The 19604-nt window shown below is 44.2% G+C and overlaps 1 protein-coding gene across 1 annotated transcript in view; it reads right to left on the bottom strand.

The window, feature by feature from the left end:
* ADAM12 (ADAM metallopeptidase domain 12) overlaps positions 1 to 19604 on the bottom strand; it is a 331885-nt gene that overhangs the window by 238168 nt on the left and 74113 nt on the right. The window contains exon 3 of the mRNA XM_077877237.1: positions 6860 to 6933. Within this exon, the coding sequence (XP_077733363.1) occupies positions 6860 to 6933 (74 nt within the window). The remainder of the gene's footprint in view (positions 1 to 6859; positions 6934 to 19604) is intronic.

The raw sequence follows: 19604 nt of genomic DNA, 5'->3' as shown, positions 1-19604 counted from the left end.
CCCCAAACTTCAAGGAGGATAGGGGGTCTCTGTATGCACTCCCGGCAGAGGGAGCACCCAATACATGGAGACAGACCACAGGAAGAATGTGAGATGGGGCCTAGAGCAAGCCTGGAGGCCACACGCTCAGCCCACTGTGTTTCTACCCAGATACCACATGGAACACTGACGTTACCTTGGGTTGTGACAGCTATCTAGACATTTTCAGGGTCATGGCCAGGGCCTCACGATGTCCCAGCCACTGCTAAATTTAGGTCAGCCACAAACACCCATGGCACTCAAAGAAATGTCATGTCCAGTTCCACATGATACCCTTCCACAGATCACCTCCCAAGTGGGTTCTGTTAGACCCCAAAGTCGACCCTCCTGAAAAGTTCTGGGGACCATGCCCACTATGATCCAGGTCTTGGTGTTCGTAACCATTACTCAAAGAACAAGTTCTTGGTCCTTTGCTAGAGTTCTCTATTCTGATCAGGGGTCATCAATGAAAAAAAAAAAAAGGTTATCAATGTTTTAGCATTTCATATATAAGAATTATCCCTTCCATTATTTGACACATTCAACTGCTCATCAATTTCTGACCATCCCCCCCTCCCCCCATCTATTCCTTTCTGTGGATTCTCTGTTGCTGAGGCCATTACCAGCTCCTCCCTGAGCACCACCGATATAAATAGCCTCTTATCCCACCCACTCTTCACCTCCCCCAATCTTGTCTTCACATGCATTCAGAATGCTATTCTAGAAACTGAATTCTATCACACCATGGTCCTGCTTACAGGCCTTGCTCCCACGGGGTACCATTGTCCCTGTGAGAAAATACTCAGGTCCTTATCATGGAGCATGATAAAATCCTGCATGGATTTTATCTGCATGGGCTGGCTTCCGCTTCTCTCTCACTGTCTCCTTCTTGCTCAGTAGCACACGGACTTTCTTAGTTTTTGAAACACTTCAAAGCTCCTTTCCCCTCCCCTAAGACTTTTATGCCTGCTCCTCCTTCTCTGGGAAGCCTCTACCCTCTGCTGTCCTTCACCTGGCTCACTCCAGTTGGCATACAGCTCAGATGCTATTTCGTCACATGGCGTCCTTCCCTAGGCCAGCTTGGGCCTCATACTTGTCTTCCTCAGCTCTTAGCCCCACTGACTTTTATTACAGTTTTGTGATGGCCTGTTCACAAGAGGACAAGGTATCTGGTATCAAATAAGTATGTGTGAACAAATGACTAAGTGAATAAATAAATGATTTCATTGATTACTGATTAATTACTAATCATTTGAATCAATAAAGACTTGTGGCTGGTACAAGGGAAGCGCAGAGACAAAACCATGAGAGTAGACAGTTGAGTTTCCTAGATGTGGTTTCACCCTATTTCAGTCAAAAATTAGAACCACTCGGTGGATTAAAGATGGAGGTTCTAGCAGGGACAGAGGAAGCAGGCTGGGCTTCCTCTGCAAGAGTGGAAATGAAAAAAAAAAAAGCAATCTATGCACAAAAACTAAAAAATGTTTAATCCCTGAGGACGTCAATATTGTGAAATTAAGACTGTTACAGCAACAGAAACCCACGCTAATCCTTTCCAGCTCTTGTCAGAACTGGGCTCTTGGGCCATCGTCAAGACTCATGGGCAAAGATTAGGAATAATCTGATCTCCACTAATTCTGGAAGTTTGAAACAGGATACAGTTTCAGTGAAGCCAAGGTGAAACAACAAATATTGCTGGGTCCACAGGAATAGGTCAAGTGAGTTGTTCAAACCTGATCGTCAAAACAACACGAGCTCCAGTCTCCCAGCACAGACTATATGCAGACTTTTACTCCCTCTTACAGATGAGAAAACAGGGAATGTAAGCAGCTTGTTGTTGGAAGCAAAGCTGGGTTTCAAAGCCTGGGTTCTTGACTCCAAACCCTCTGTATTTTCCAGAAGCTTTCTCTTTGAATAACTATTTGTTCTTATATCACCCACGACAGACTTTCAACCTCCTGGTAACTCACTTCTGTCTTGGGAAGGCTGCCCATGTTCCATCTTTCACTCAAATGGTAAGTGCTCATTGAGTGCCTGCTACTAGCCAGACCCCGTGCGAGTGGGTGGAGGGACAGTGAGGCCCTGGCCCTGGCCTTAAGGACATCTCTGGTTGGTAGGAGATGGAAGGTGGGAATGAGAACTGGGGCGAGCTGCTCTCCAAGACTGAGTGGAGCAACATAGGGGACAGTTCTGGATATGGCCTGAGGGTGTCACCGCACAGTAGGATGACAGCCGCTCCAGTTTAGGGCCATGGGCACCCATCCACGCACCCCGGTGGCAGTCACCTTAGAGAGCCACACTGCCTCAGGCGTTCATGTTGAGTTTGTGGGTCTCATTCATGAGAACGATGAGTAAATTTCCTTCTGAACTTACAACATTTATTTTCTGTTAACCCAAGCATAGGACTTTACATTTATCCCCATTAAATCTCATCTTGTTAGTTTTGGCCCATTGATCCACACTGCTGAAATCTCTATAATCTAGATTCCGCGATGGAGAGCAGTTACCCCCTCCAGCTTTGTGTTGCCAAGAAGTGTGATCGATGCACCTTTTATGTCTTCACAGAGATGGCTCTGGAAATCGTGGGTCAGGACGAGGCCTTGTACACAGCCCTAGGGCCACTGACTGCATCTCAATTCAGCTGTCTAGCACAGTTTGGGTCAACACGAACAGTAGGTTCATAACCTCCGGGTAGTTATTTGGCAAACCACTAACCTATCCAATGCTATCTCTACACCAGCTACATTTCTCCCTCCTACATCATGAGACTCTGAGAGATGTTGTCAAATGAACACCTTCCCAGATATTTACACTCATGCCTGACAAATTTAAAATGTCCTTTCTGCTACTGTTTGAAGGAATATTAATTAGATTTACCCCTTCAGAGAGGCCTGGAATCATTCCAGACAGAATAAAAACCAATGCCAGAGTTCTTCAAGTGCAGAGACCTGGCAAATAGCAATTCAGTGGGCTACGGACCTCCCCCAGCACCTGCCTTCTGTCAGTGATGGGCCAAGGCTTCAAAACAGGAAGCTCAGTAGGTTTGCGAGACGTGGGGAGTGTGATCTACCGCCATCACTTCTAATTACCCTAAACTGGAAAAACGGACGTCTAACCTGGCCAGCCTGTCTAATAAAGCATTTTGATCAAAGATGCAGTTGCATGGAGCACCTGTTTGAGGCATGGTCTGAGAGCCCACGGGGACCCACGAGAGTTATGGAAGTCATAAAGTGGTCCCTGCAGTTCCGCAGGCAGACAGCAACACTGTGAAAAATGCTTCTCCAGGGAAGCTTTGAGTTTCTTTAAACATTCAATTATGGCTATACAAACACAGATTTTAAGTGAACAGCATCTGATCTTTGCACAAATTAGGGATGCTAGGAGGCAAATAAAAGAGATTCCCTGAAACAACTATTTAATGCAAACTCTATCCTTGCTTCATGAGGAATTCGTGTATGTGATGAGTTTTTGAGTAGGGTTAATTACATGACCCTCTTTAAGCATTAACTTTGGATTATGGCTCTTAGGATTTAAGGCTCTGAGGCCACCTTTATTTTGGTTATGATTTCCTAGCAGGTTTTTAATTAAAACAGATTTCTGGATATTTAAAGACCCAGCATCCAATGGGTAGAGCATTTTAGCCCTTTGAAAGTTGCTGGCGGCCCTTCTAAAACTCAACATTTCCTTTTTATGAACAATAAATGCTCCGATATTCTTTTCAACCATTTTTAGTTTTTACAGTTTTTTCCTTCGATGTATAAAGGTTTCCTAATTTTAATAGTGATATTTTCTTTTTGTAAAATAAGAACAAAGTAAATGTCTTGCACAGTCTTACTAGTCAGAGATACACGTACATGTGTATAATTTTAAAATCAAACCTGAATACCATGTAAAATACTAACATGCTGTTTACATTGATTATATCAGAATGGTTTTCACAATGATGAAGACCCCTTTCATTGCCTTTAATTGCTGCATAGAGCTCTAGTTCATGGCTAAGTCATAGTTTACTTAATCAGTCTCCTATGGATTTAGGCAAAATATTCTGCAGAGAACATCCTAAACACAGGACTGATTCCCAGCCTGTCAGCATGATGCAGGGCACTGTCAGGTTACCTTTTGATTGGCCAGACCCTCTACTGTGCTAGTTAAATATTCACATTTATCTTGTGTGAACATTTATCTTTGAGTTCTCATAGCTTCATTTGAATTAATTCTTTAATTGGATCTACTGGGCCAAAGGCAATAGGAAATAAAAATTCTACTTTCTACTGGACAATGGATTATATTTTGGCTTGACAGCATCAAGAGCTAGTAGCATACAAGCATTTCACTCTACCTATAGACTTACAGATTTTTGGTATTCATTGTCTCAAGAGTGTAGCCCATATGGAACAGACAAGTGATTTTTTTCCCCCAAAAAATACTATGTTGAAATATTTTGGGGGAATGCAACATTAAAATAGTAATATTGGCATGCTTTAATTATGAAAATGTTGTTTTTAGCAGAACAGGATCCCTACAACTGGTATAAGCAGTATGATTAAAATAAAGCCATAGAATGTCATAGGATCATATCCAACACTGTGTAATTTTTAAAATGTAGGTTGACAGTGAGGTTGGGAAGAGAGAGATAAATCAAGAAAAGATGGTTTTATGTTTTAAACTTTTCTAATTTTGAGATTATTTTGTGAAAGGTCCAGAATTGGAAGTGAACATATTAAGGCACCTTTAAAAATTATATTTTATACAAATTATCCACCATAGAATAGAATAGTCATTGTGTGTTATACTATCTAACTTAACAGACAGTAAACCATTTTCAAAAAGAACCACGAAGTTGAGCCACTTCACAGGCTTAGAGAACCAGAAGGGCACTAAGAGCTGCATTTCTATATGGAAAAGTATGTCATTATAAAGCTCATTGAAGATGCAGGTTATCAATTGCATACCAATTGCATACAGACAACATCCACTAGGAAGACAAAAAAAAAAAAGCAAAACCTATTTATAAGGAAAACATGTCTTTGGACAACCACTAAAATATTAATCAAGATTATGTTTGGTAATAGAAATGTTTTTTTTGGCTCTTTGTTCATTTTTTCCCCCTACAATTTTCAATTTTCTGCACTGAACATGTATTTCTTTTAGAGTAAAAACAAATAGATTAAGGTTTTGATTAAGTTGATTTCTGTTCCTCTACCTGCAATCCAACTACCACCTGCAAGTCTGGAATTGGCACCACTCCCGCTGTTCACTGCATGTCCCAACACTGACGAAAGGAGCAGTTGCCCCAAATCAGTGGCAATCCTAAAACCCCATGGAGAACGTGCATCACCACCAGAAACCCTACCCCCTTTTGATCTTTCAGGGAATACCTAGTTTCATCTGCTTAGATATTTTTCAAAACCACACACAAACAGCAATTTACAAAAATCAAAATGTCCCACGGTATTCTTACATGGAAAAAAAAAAAGCACGAACACATCTACTTTGCTGAGACAGACATATCAAAGGCTACATAGAAGTTTCTGTTCAGCCCCCTTGCTCATTTAAGACCTGGGCCAGAACCTCTACTTAAAGAGCATCAAGTCATGAGGAAGGCTAAAAACACATTCTGTATTGCTTACAGATGCTTTTAACCCATTTAATGGTGAGGGGAGTAAACATACAAGATATATGAGGAGGCAGGTTGTAGATCCCAAGGAATAGGCTATGCTACTTTACATATATTCAAGTTAAGTATATTTATTGTTAAATGTATATATTTCTGTGGATCTCTCTGTTTTTTTAAATCACTATTGGCCATGGTGTTAGATATTGAATGTGAGAATTGGCCACGATGATCTGTCTCATTGATCTGACTTGCTTGGGACCCTCCAAGCAAAGCACGGATTCTGTAAATGACCTGACTTGCTCACATGGAGCCACAGAGGCAGATTTTTGTGACATCCGTCTCTGACAGAACTCATTCCAGCGAAGCTCTCCTCTCTGCATTATCACTTCAGCAAGAAGTCAGCATTTCACCGATGGGTGAGGAATAGGAACCAGTAGTTCTAGAAGATAGAAACTCCTGTCTCAAATCAAGCAGGATGTGGTAACTTCATTTACACCTTCAAATACAGAATGCTAATTAGAAGCATGCAGATCTTTTCTATAGAAGAGTACGGGGTCCTCGGGGTCTGAGGAACCCAGGGGGCTAGCCAGGGTGTAAAGGATGACAAGGACCAGGCTTGTGTTACTTATGCCTTGAAGCAGACAGTTTTCTACTGGGAAGTCGTACAAAATATGTAATAATATCCATCTGCTCCAGGAAGAAAATGTAATACCATTTTTGGAAATTTATATAATTTTGCAAAAAAAGGTCAAATTTTTAAATAAAAAGATAAAATAAATACTTTGTACCACTGGAGACAAGCTCTGAAAGATAAATAAACCCTTGGTATTTCTCAGGGAAAAAAAAGAGGTTCTACTCATTTGAAGCTATTTCTCCTTATATAAGCCAGGAATTGCCAAAAGTCAACTAATTATGGAACACTGTTATTTGAACGAAGATGCTTAAATTCTATCCTTGACAAATCAGGCCCTGAAACACAGAAACATCAGAAGTATGAGAAAAACCTGCTGATTTACAAAGTTCTTTTTCAGAGTGATAAAATTCTTCATTTTTCCACTTCTTTTTTTTTCCCAAGTTAATTCCAGCCTCAGATCCAAATTGGGATTATGAATCCATGCATTTCATTCTGTTTCTCTAAATGTCAATGTAAATTCCATGGCACTTTGAGCCCACAGCTCCTAACTTTCTCCTGTGGCGCAGAACACAAGAATTAACGTGACTTACTCGTTTCTTTCCAGATTTATGATCAGTTCCTTGCTTTCCAGTTGAATTCGAAAATTTAACACTTCTGGATGATTCTGAAAGATAAATAAGAGAAATCAGCTGAAACATATTTCATCTCGACTTGCCAACCTTCAAATGTTCTGAAGGCATATTCAATGGAGGGAGAGAAAAATATTTTTTTTTCCTTGGGACCACTCTGAGATCCCAAGTGGAGGAGATCGGGTCACCCACGACCCAACTCTGGAGTACGTGCCCCCTTCCAGGACGGTGTGGATGTGACCTGCACCCCCTTCCTCTGGCCACATACCCTTGAGATCCTTCTTGACTACCCCCACTGCCCATAATGAACTCCTTCCTCAGTTTCCCTGTCTCTATGTAGGGCACCTTCATTTCCTTCAACTGCTCATGTCAGAAATGTGAAGTCCTGCCTGAAACTTTATCCCTCTCCAGCTCCTCTTAACCCGTGGAAAGGCCCTGCAGTGCTGCCCTCCAAAATCCAAGTCCCATTACATCTTACACGCCTCTGCCTCTCTCCAGTTCAAAGTATGGTCCCCTCTCGTTGGGATTACCAACCTGGGTCCCCTCCGTAGACCTTTGGTTTCCTCCCATTTGCTCTCCAACAGCTGCAGAAGCTCATCTTTAAAAACACTCAACTCCGCTTATAAGGAGCCTGCACTGGTGTCCGGTGATAAGATGCCAACCTTTCAAAGTGGCTGGCACTGCCCGTGTGGCTCTCCTCCTCACTCACGCTGGCCTTGCCAGCTCTTCAAACACACCGAGCTCCTCTGTAGTGCTGATCTTCGCACATGCTGTTCCCTCTGCCCGGAAGGCTCCCCCCGCCCCCCAGCTCCTCCACTTAGTACCAGCTTTGGTGTCAGTCAGTCAGGGAGACCTGATCCTACTCCTCCATCTCAGTGCATGCCCATCTTCCCAGGCATGCTTCCCTGCTGTCTCCTGTCCCTTCCTTCCTTGGGTAAGAAAGAACTTCCTTCCCACTTGTAATAACTCAGTATGTTGATTTGTGCATCCACTTGCTTACTGTCCACAAAGGCGCCAAATAATAGAAGTTCGACTAATATCTGGTAAATGAAAGAATTAATACATAGGGCATATGTCTTGACCAACCTCTTCTCCTTGCAAGCCACACTCTCCTTCTCCTCTGTGCTCCAGGGAACCACACTCTGTTCTGCCCTAGAAATCCCAGGGAGTTTCTTGCGCTGCTCTGTGAATGTGCCTGCATGACAGTGTCCCTTAACCCAAACCCTTACTCTCCATCCCCTCCCCACTAACCCAGGGTGGTTGCTTGGGCCACACTCCTACCTTTGAGCCCCATCATTCAGAGTCCTTACCAGGTCATAATCTATTTGGCAACACACAGGTATCCTATGAAGCCCCTACCTACCCCCTTTCCTGTTGTGCACCCCTAGTGCACTGTCACTTGTACCTGTCCCCCACTTTATCCAGGCCAGCATGTCCCAAATGGGGGCTTTACATATCCAGGAGGCATTTCACACTTGGGGACTTTATAATTTTCAACGTTGGTTTTTAAAAATGAATGCTGCATTTTCATTCTGATGACCTGTGATGATGGGTCCCCTGGCTCAGCTCTGACCCAGGGCCCACGTGGGAGCCTGGCAGTGCCCCCCTGACTGTCCAGTGACGTATGAAGGGCAAAGGAGGGGTTAACTCCCAAATGATGTGGTCAACCGGATGCCATCAAAGCGCAGGGCAGAAATTAAGGTTCCTGAATAGCTTAAGAGGAGCAAAGTGGAGGAGAGCTGGGTCATCGCATGGAAATAGCATCAGAAATCCAAGGGTGCCTGTCTCCCGGCGGCTCAGCCCCCCTGAAATGTCATCACTGCATCAGATCAGTGCACCAACTTCAGTTGTGGTTTTGCCTGCCTTTGTAAGTTCTTTCGGTTTTATGCTTGTGTAATGAAAGTATGAAGTTGATATGTCGTGTTCTAATATTCCAGTTTTAAAAGGCACTATCGTAACTCTAGAGTTCAAGAGACTTTTCTTAACAACATAGCATTTCATTGATACTGTGGATTAACCCCATGTTACTATAAGAGAAAATGGACTGAAGTTTCCAACATTAATTAAAATGAGACAAAATTTAAACAAAAACCAGAGAAAGTTACATCAGTTTTGGGAAAAGGTTAAAATGTGTGTGCACTGGTGCCGTGTGACTGGGACAGCGTTATAAAGGGTGAAACATTAGTTTATTTTAAGGGCTGCCCTTTGCACATCTGGATAGTTTTCTATGTCAAGTACAGTCATTAGCCACATATGTATTTACATTTAAATTAATTGAAATAAAATTAAAAAATCAGTTTATCAGCCTCACGGGACACATTTCAGACTCAATAGCAAGATGTGCTAGTTGCTGCCACTGCTGGACAGGGCAGAGCGACAATGTTCCTACCTTCGCAGAAAGCTGACATTTCTATCTTCATTGAGCATCTCTGAGTCAGGAATAAAGACCTAAAATTTGCATCATCTAACTGCTGCCTGAGTAATAGACTATTTTCAATATTGATGCCTACAGGGGATATGATTAGGTGTAAACCCAAGTGTTTTGTTTTTTTTAAGTGCACATTAAGAAAGCTCTTCTCAATTTTAATTGATGAGTGATATTTTTTAAGGAGTTACTTAAGGTTCACAGTTAAACTGGTAAATTCCCATATAAATGAACTGCTTATCTATATTTTCTGGGTTTAAACAGATCTTGTTTTGTATAGGCTCATTCTAGCAAAAGACAACACAAACATCTAGCAAAAACCATACATCTTCATTGCTGTATTTTGACCCTATCTGGTGTTTATAAGAATTTTATAGATTTCTTACTGTTTGCTGAACTTTTAAAATTAATATTACTATTCTCATCCTATGCAACATTAAACACACTTTACTTCTTTAAGTTTTAATATAATGTGTAAAAATGCTTGTAAGTCCTGTTTGCTTCTGAGTCTGTCACAGGGAATTTTGCCTAAATTTGCCTGTATTTTCTGACACTGAGATTTAATTACAAATATGCATAGATGTTCTTCTCCAGGGTTTGCAGTTTGCACTTACTAATTTTTTAAAAAGATTTTATTTATTTACTCATGAGAGACACAGAAGGAGAGAGAGAGAGAGAGAGAGAGAGAAAGAGCGAGAGGGGCAGAGACGCAGGCAGAGGGAGAAGCAGGCTCCATGCAGGGAGCCCAACGCGGGACTCGATCCCGGGACTCCAGGATCACACCCTGAGCCGAAGGCAAACATTCAGCCACTGAGCCACCCAGGCGTCCCTGTACTTATTAATTATATCTTAGAAAAATGCGATTATTAATTAAGTTTGCAATAAAATAGTAGAACAAAAATGTCTCAATATTTTGTCAAGATGTGTCCAGTGTTTATAAACGTAGGTATATTTGAATGTATTTTATATATGTGTAAATAACTTACTTTAATTACAAATTGTCTTAGCTTAAGCTATTGATACATGTATCACATTTTAAAGATGAATCCTGAGAATTATATTTGTGAATAAAGATAAAATATTTGCAGCACCCCTTGCCCCTTTCCCCCCAAATTTAGTTACTTTAAACATTAACATTTGTACTAATTCTGCATGAAGTCCCTACAGGAGCTGTTATAACATTCTAATGTCAACATCTTTCAAATTAATACATTTTTCCCTAGAGAGGCAAAAAGGGCTTTATCTGTATATTTTAGTTGAGATTTAATGGTACAAGAGAAATCAATGGGGAAAAAGAACAGAGAGCTATTTTCATTCAAAACCACTAATTGCATTAGATTGCTTAGTTTAAAAGCATGTATTCATTCCATTTTCTTTTGATTTTCATACATTGGAGATAATGAACTAGTGCTGGTTAAATATAGCATTCCTTTTCTTAAAAAATGATATATTGATTACCTTAATGGAACTGCATCTTTTATTGAATGCTTAAAGAACTGCATTTGCTGAGTGAATTAATTCAATGCTAATCAATAGGCCAGTAATGTTTTGGCATAAATATAATTCCACTTTTTTAACTGAGAAAAGTATATCCAAAAAAAAGAGTATATAACATGTATTACTACAATTTTATTTTTGATTTTCTAAAAGATTTATTATTTTAGAGGGCGAGGGGCAGAGGGGGAGAGAGGGAAAGAATATCAAGCGGATTCCCTACTGAACATGGAGCCCCACGTGGGGCTTGATCTCAAGGCCCTGAGATCATGACCTGAGCTGAAATTAAAAGCTGGATGCTTAGGTGACTGAGCCACCCAGGTGCCCCGCTACAATAATTATTAGGATACCTACCACTTAGCTGAAGTCAAGATATTAGCAGAATCTCAGAAGCCCCCTATATTCGTTTCCCAAGGCTGCCATAACAAAATATCACACACTGGGTACTTAACCAACAGAGATTTATTTTTACACAATTCAGGAAGCTAGAAATCCAAGACCAAGTTGTCAACAGGGTTGGTTTCTTCAGAGGTCCCTCTTCTTGTAAATTCCTTATGGAAACTGTGTGGGCAGGCTCCCCCAGATGGCACACCCGGGCAGTTCTGCAAAATAAGGCTCCAGGCAGGACCCCATGCCCATCTCTCGGACTTCAGTTGCCTTGCACTTCATCTGGGGTCAACCCCTGTGCACCTGTCCAGCACAATCTACTTAACTGGAAGCGTGAACAGATGTTTAAAAGCGATTTATTGATTAGCCATAGTTTCTTCCACAGCTGTGTCACCTACTTTAATCTGTGTAATTGGGAGCTCCCCCAAACTTGACTTTAAATTACTTCACCCGTGGTGGCTACAAAATACTTCCAGTCAATAAATGTAACTTTTCATGGATACAGGGATGTCTCCGACTGCTTTTTTTCCCAATGGGCGGAATGATATGCAGCAGCATCTCCTTGGTGTTTCCATGCCCTTAAAAAACAGCCAATTTTCAGCAACGTAGAAAAAAAATCTAAACCAGATCATGAAATTGAAATAAGGTGGCAATGAGCCACCAGAAGGAAGGGAATAAGTGAAAGAAAATATGATGTAGGGTCAATGGCCGAGTCCATTCCCATCCTGGCTTCCAGATTATCCTTTTAAAGCTGATGATCAGTTCTGACCCAAACTCACTCATCTTAACTGTTGATACTGGAAGCTTGGAGGGATCTAATTTTTTAAGCAGAACAACAATATTAAAATAGTGCATGTGAGGGACTCTGAAATAACTAGATCCCTCTCCAGCGCTAAATAAAAGCTTCAGACTACAGCCCTGGCATTCATGGGGCACAAGGGAGTCATTTATTGCTATGAATATTTAGAGGCAATCTTGATTACCACTTTAATATTAGTGGGCTGGTTCCACAGTTGGGAAGATATGCACGCGGTGGAATTGAGAGAGGGCAAGATTGAATTAACTGCAGACTAGCACGGGAAGGAGTGAGGGCATTGCAGTGCCATAATGGGGTGTCCCTGGCTTGGGGCCTTTTACTTATTATATAAATGATAATAATGTTTATTCATGAGTCATCAATAATTTTTTTCTGTTGGAAACCGACCTTTGCAACACCTTCTTAAAATGTGCAGAATGGTGCGTATTCATCTCAGGTTAAAAACTGCTTTTGAAATATACATAACGTCATTTTTAAGGCTTCTGTGGGTTAAAATGTTGGACTCTTTTTAGCACAGACTCTCCTTAATGTATTTGTGTGACATGGCGGGTTTATAGAGTTGCAGCCTACTTCTCCCCTTCCCACGACAAAAAAGGCACAACCTCGCCACCCCTGGCATGCGTGATGCTCATCGCTCAGGCTCTTTATCCTGTGGCTGCTGGAGTGATCACTAATGCTTAAATTTGCAGCAAACATTTTTGATTTTCATTTTAGATTACCGCAGCCATAGCCAAAACATCTTAAGCGCCTTATTTATTCATTGAAATGTTGCCAGTTCCCTGCTGTGCATCTGTATGCAATGGGCCCGCAGTCCCCGGGACACTGTGTTCTGGCCGAGGACAGTGGCTGATTCCAAAGCAGACACAGTCGTCTGTTCCCTCCTGGAAGCTCCCTGTCGGGTGGTAAGAGGACAGTGACAACATGACTTATCGGAAAGCAATCTGGGAAACATGACAATGTAGGTCTAAAATTCATGTTTTATTTTATGGCCCCTCCATCCATTCCAGAGAGGAAGTTGGGGGAAAGAAAATCGATGTTGGCTCTCCAGCAGAGCTAGCCCAGCCACCATGCTCTCTCTTAAAACCCTTCAATGGTGGCCCATTGTACTTAGAATAAAACCATGGGGCAGCCCGGGTGGCTCAGTGGTTTAGCACCACCTTCGGCCCAGGGCCTGATCCTGGGGAACCGGGACCGAGTCCCATGTTGGGCTCCTTGCATGGGGTCTGCTTCTCCCTCTGTCTGTGTCTCTGCCTCTCTCTCTCTCTCATAAATAAATAAATAAATAAATAAATAAATAAATAAATAAATAAATTAAAATAAAATAAAATAAAATAAAATAAAATAAAATAAAATAAAATAAAATAAAATAAAATAAATCTATATAACAACAACAACAACAACAACAACATGGCCTTCCTACCACGAAGGTTCTGGCCTCGGCTCATCAGGCTTCTGGTGCACCAGGCTCCAGGCAGCTTCCAGGCCTCTCCACCTGCTCACCCTCTGCACAGAGGTCCTCCCTGGCTCCACCTGCAGGGCTCGGGAGGGAGGACGTCACTGCCTCCGAGAAGCCCCCACCATCTAAGGGGGGGCTCTGCTCTTGCCCACTCAGGTCCTGACCTTCCTAACAGATTTCCCCATTTGTGATCATTTATTGTGCATCTATTTCTCTTGTTGACTGTATATCTTCTCATAAAGCAGAAACTTTGCAGGGGGAGGGAGTTCTTTGGCCTAGTTCCACATTCTATCATGTACCATCTGGAAACATCTGTGGGAAGGTGGAAGCAGGTACAGAGGCTGTCAGAGATGGTGGAAGGAAGGGGGTCCAAGGGGTGGCAAAGAAACCCCAAAGCCATAAACGTCGGCTCAGAAGGTATGGGGGACACCCAGACTCTCCTCCCCAGTTGGAACTGTCCCCAAGCAGAAGTCTCCAGTCTGTTCCTCTGACCCCGATGGGCTGCTTTCTTTGCCCCTGGAGACTCATGTCCTTGTGGACCCAAGTAGCCACACACAGGATCCCTTTTCACTGAATGAGGACCTGGGCCTTTGGCTGTGACTTGCTTTCTGTTCCTCTAAGGAGGGTGGGTAGGGCTTGCTGGAAGCTCGATTCTTTACATTTATACTTGAGACTGATTAACAATTTCCAGTGACTCTCCATTCCTGGCCTGGCTCCCAGCACCTGCTCAGTCCTGGTCGGTCTCCTTGGACCTTAGTGATAAAGTATCCGAAACAGGGCACAGGGGTACGGGGCGGGGGAGCAGGGGGAGGAGGGCTTGTGATAAAGTGTCCATCAGTGTGAAATACAAGGCAGATGGGTGGGGGGTGGGGGCAGTAGGGAGAATCAGGAATCCGAGCCATGTCAAGATGAGGATGGGTGCTGAGGGAAGTCCGGCTAGGAGGGATTTCGGGAAGACTTGTTTTGCTGTAATAAGTTATTCATTGTCCCAGGCTTGGGGACCATACCCTGGACACACGGTGACATGGTGGCCTGGGAGCAGGACTGTGTGGTGACATGGTAACTCTGAGGACAAGGCACTGTGGTACCATGGTGGTGAGATCACGTTGCTGAAATTTGCCTCTGACCAGGGCTGAGCTGACCCCAGACCCCACGTCCTCAGATCTCTGCTGTCCCCTATCCTCCTCTGGCTTCAGGCACGTCTGCTGAAGGAAGGAGATACCATGTCATCCTTGCACCGGGCTGCCTGCTGACGGCTCAGGAACATCAGGACACCTGAGGCAGGACTGCCCCACCAGCCATGCCCCCAGAGGACTCACAGGACCACCTGCAGCCCTGCCACCACGTGTCCATCGCCCCGCACACACGAGAAACTGGCCTCTGGTGAATATTCAGTGTCAACGTGGGCCACACCTCTGTACAGTAGGACTTGTGATGAGGAATGTGGTCACGTGAAGAAGGCCTGGGCTGGGGGCCGGGCCCAGGTTCACGTCAGCATCCACCAACCCCCTCCAATTCCCAGGGCGGAGGCCACTGAGCCCTTCTTCTAAGGACATCCTGAATCGGAAGTTTGCACACATGTAACATTTCTCTTCCTTTGATGGCAAAGGAGTAATACTTTTAAATAAAAACTGAGGGATTTAATTAATTTCATCTTAGAAGTGTTTTCCATCTAGGAGGCTGCATGCTGGAGGGAGTGGCGTGGAACGGGGGTGGCCTAGGCTGGAGATCCAGCCACAGACTGGGGGCAGGCCGCCACTCGGACACGGGACTGCTGGCTGGTCACTGAACTCTGCCGGGCCTCAGTTTCCTCACCAGGAAAACAGGGATAACTGCTGTCCCTGCCTATCAGTGTGGTCAGCGGAAAAATAGGGCCTCAAAGATGTCCTTGGACTGATCCTCAGAACCGTGTGAACATGTTACCTTACCTGGGAAAAGGGACTTTACTCGTGTGACTAAGGGCAAGACTTTGAAAGGGGAAGATTATTTTGATTATTCGGATGGACCCAATGTAACGATGAGGCTCCTTAAAAGCAAAGGGCCTTCGCCGGTGGGGGTCAGAGAGGTGCAACAGGCGGTGGCTTCCAGAGGCTGGGAATGGATGTCAACTCCGAGCCAGCGAGGATGTGGGGACCTGGCCCTATGACCTCCAAGAGCAGGGTTCTGTCAACAGCTTGAATGAGCCAGAAGCAGATCCCTCCGAGGCCCCCACCACAACTAGCAGTCCGTGGACACCTTGATTTTAACCCGGCGAGATCTGAGGCAGAGAACACAAGCCGCCGGACTGGTGATCTTCAGACCTGGGAGCAGGTCTATGGGCATCACTGCAAGCCACCTAAGCTGCAGTCATTCGTCACAGCAGCACCAGGAAGCTGGTCCAGCAGGCGAGGTCGCTGTGGGGCTCAAATGGGGAAAGGTCTGCACGGGCCATAAACCAACAAGGCAGGTCTGTTCTAGAAATCCAATCACAAGTGAGTCTGCTCGTTCACAGAGCGACTGGAGGCCCACGGATTATTTATTCACTTATTATTTAATCACGTATTATTTATTGCTATTTACCCAAATTGCCACTCTTTTAGATTTCTTTTGTATTTAGATGTAAATAAGTTTTTTTTTTTTTTTAAGTTTTCGAAAAGCAATATCTATTCATTAATTGGGGGCCTGTTGATGAGCCAGGTACCGAGCCAGTTCCATACAGGAGGATCTTATACCTGTAGGATCAGCCCCAGAGAAGGGATGGAAGATTCTGCGAGACCCATGGGGATACCTCACAAGACAGCGAATGCACTTCATTGTGATGTGAAATATGCTGAAGGAAGCACCGTCTAAGATTTGCTAACTGGTAACATCAGGGACATAATATTCGAAAGTAGCACAGAGTATTGCTTTTCGGAATGACTTGTCTTGAAAGACACAGCTGTAAAATAACATGCACTGTGTTTATTAACTGGGAAGCCTGGTTTTCCATTCAGAGTTCATGTATCTAACTAATTTGATGTCTGGAAACGTTCACGTACCATATTTTTCTAAGACACCACTGCAAAACTGTCAGTCAGAGGCAGTTCATAGCCTAAGTTGCTAGTTTGTTTGCATGCAAGCTGTCTTCCAGAGAGACTATCCCATTCATATGTTGACTGAGGGCCTTTTATAAAGCATCGCTCTAATCTCTCTCAAATAAACATTAGCACAATATAATAAGCCCTTTAAAAAGTAATCCTGCCATTGATCAGAGGCACGGCCAAGGCATTGTGCGCTAACAAAAGCCCAGTGCAAACAAGTTTTTTTTTATTACAAACAAAATTACAGCTAATTGCTAATATTTTAGAAAACTTGCTCTAAATGCTCATGGAAACTCGTGCTAGGAGCCGCGCAGAGACCTAGGAGAATTCGCACTTCACAACTTCGGACAAAAATTGGAGTGTGACCGTCACCTGCTTTCCCCATCGTTTGCCTGTGCCGCCGTTTCTTGGGGTGTTTGGGCCTCGGAATCAGGAGGGCAAGGGAGCAGCAGTAGCAGAGGAGCCCCCCGCGGAGCCGAAGCTCGTCCCTGTCCCCGGCAGGAGAAGGTCGGCGGAGGCCGGGCTGTGGCCTGGACGGGAGGCCGGCAGCCGAGGCGCCAGCAGAGCACGAGCCCTCCCGTCCCTGCGCTGGCAGCACTTCACACTTCTGGAGGATACGGTTTTCTATCTTCAACCTAGCTCTCTTCTAGAACAAAGAGGTTTCACAAATGGGTACACTTCACTGAAGGAAAATTTGAGTCCAACTCTCTGCCGGTTACATGATTAGTGAAACCGACCAGTCATGAATCTAGTGACATGATGGCCGGCTTCACTCTCCACATTGAAGATTGCTCACTGCAAATCCCTAGCTCCGACCTCTCTCTCTTAAGGCTCAGTGGGTGGCAAATGCCCCACGAGCCACATCCAACAAATACCTTCCCAGCAGCTGTGATGTGCAGGTTCAAACCCACTCACGTCTGTCCCGCCAAGTGCACTCCCCCGAGTGCTTCCCTCATCCTATGACACCCCCCCCTCCTTCTTATCCTTATTGCCAGCGTCATCCTCAAAAGGCCACACTCATACCACCCCCCTCTGACTCCTTCCTCTTGGTCCCAGGTTGAATTAGAAGCTTGGATTTCTCCCCTGAAGCGTGTCTGCAGTGCCCCCCCCTTCTGTGCCTGCTGTGAGGCCCCCTACCCCAGCTCTGGTCTGGACACTCTCTCCACAGCCAGTGGTCCACATTGCTCCCTGGCCACTTTCTGACTGCAGGGCTCCATCATATTTCTCTCCTCCAACCTGGGTATGCCATCCTGGGCTCCTCAGCATCCCTGACTCCTGAGTCTTGCCCACTTTCTCCCTCTGCCCCTTCTCATGGTGCCAGAGCCAGTTGCCAAACAATTTCTGTAAAGGGCCAGATAATAAATAACCAATATTTTAAATGGATACTTTAAGCTCAGGGGCCTCCCAGCCCCTGCCATGATGCTTCAACTCGGCTGCTGCAGTACAGACACAGAAACAAAAGGTGAGTGAACAAGCATGGCTATGTGCCAGTAAAACCTTATTTATGGAAACTAAAATTTGAACTTCATATAATTTTATGTATGTAAAATATTATTCTTCTCTTGATTTTTTTTCCAGCCAATAAAAAATGGAAAAGAACATTCTGGAACCTGAGTGGGCACCAAAACCACCTGTAGGGCCCGTCACCGAGCTTCTTATTCAGCACGTCTGGGATGAAGCCAAGACATCTGTGATTCTAGCAAGTTCCCAGGTGATGCTGACTCTGCCCATGCGGGCACCGTGCTTTCAACACCACTGTGCTGGAAAAGTGTGGTTTCACAGGGTAGCAATTCGCGAGGTCCCTCGGCCCGTGACTAGTGACGGGTGGACCCCAAGGGTGTGCACCCACCATTGTCAATTTGGTTTAGTGGATAACATCTAAGAGACAGGAGAAATCATAGATGAGTTTGGACATGAAGCTTCGCAGAGGGGAAAAACAGAAGACAGATGGCAACTCGGGGCTTGCACATCAGGTGGTGACAACTGGCTAAAAGTGAACGGAAGCTGCCAGTTCTCCCAGGCCTACCATGCCCTAGCGTGTCTGCCCATGGAGGCCGCAGGGCAGACGTAGTCTATCCCCAATGCCTGGCCAGCCTTACTCGCTCATAACTCCAGCCTGGCTCCTGGTGGTATTAAAGTTCACTTACATCTCTGGTCTAAAGTTAGATAGGATGAGGACAGAAATAGGATGACTGTAAGAATGTACAAAAGGACTAGATGAGCGCACCCTTTCTTCTCTCGCCTTCCCTGAACTCAGACCCATCCCTTAGGGTCCCTGAGATGCTCCTGACCTTCCACGCCCTCCCTCGTGGCTCAGATAGAACCCTCCTCTCTACACTTGAGACGACACATCCACCTTCTGCCTGGGTATGGTTGTTTCTGTTCACTGGCTTTACGCTCACAGGGCTATCAGCTCCTTGGAGCCTGAGCCAACTCTGAGAACCCATCAAGATGCCTCAAGCACTGCCTTCTTGAACATATAAGGCACAAAATCAATGCTTATTGGTTTCATTACCTTGATCAATACATTAAAAAATACTTCTCACTCATTCCTTCATCAAATATTTACATGCCTTAAGTATAGACTGTCTACCCTGCTAACTGATCTGGACATTTGTTACAAAGCTCAAGTTTATTAAAAAATCTTATTTTGCTGAACAAATGAATATATTGGCTATTCTGTTGTTGGTGTTATGTTGACAGAGTTAGATATTTAAACTCATCCCTGATACGCACTATTTACAAGCCAAAATGGAAAGCCTAGTCCTTACTGGGAATAAGACTGGAAGCATCAGACATGCATGATCACCAAATCCTTTGTCTTAAACTAAACCATAAGAGTGTAAGAGAGACAGCACTGAGAGGGCCACGGCGGAAACTAGGATTTCTACCAGGACAATAACAGGCTGATTCCCAGGGGATATAAAAAAATGAAGTTCAGAGTCAGTGCTGTCATTTCCATCACTGGGGCTGGCATGGCTTTGCCTTTGGGAGGACAGCCAGGAGCACACAGGGCTCCCTCCTGGTCCTGTGGGAAGACGAAAGAGTGGCTACATTCCTATGAACAA

This window comes from Canis aureus, chromosome 29 (assembly GCF_053574225.1).
Source record: "Canis aureus isolate CA01 chromosome 29, VMU_Caureus_v.1.0, whole genome shotgun sequence".
In the NCBI taxonomy this organism is placed as follows: Eukaryota; Metazoa; Chordata; class Mammalia; order Carnivora; family Canidae; genus Canis; species Canis aureus.
The sequence above is the reverse complement of the archived record's forward strand: the minus strand, read 5'-3'. Positions and strand labels throughout refer to the sequence as shown.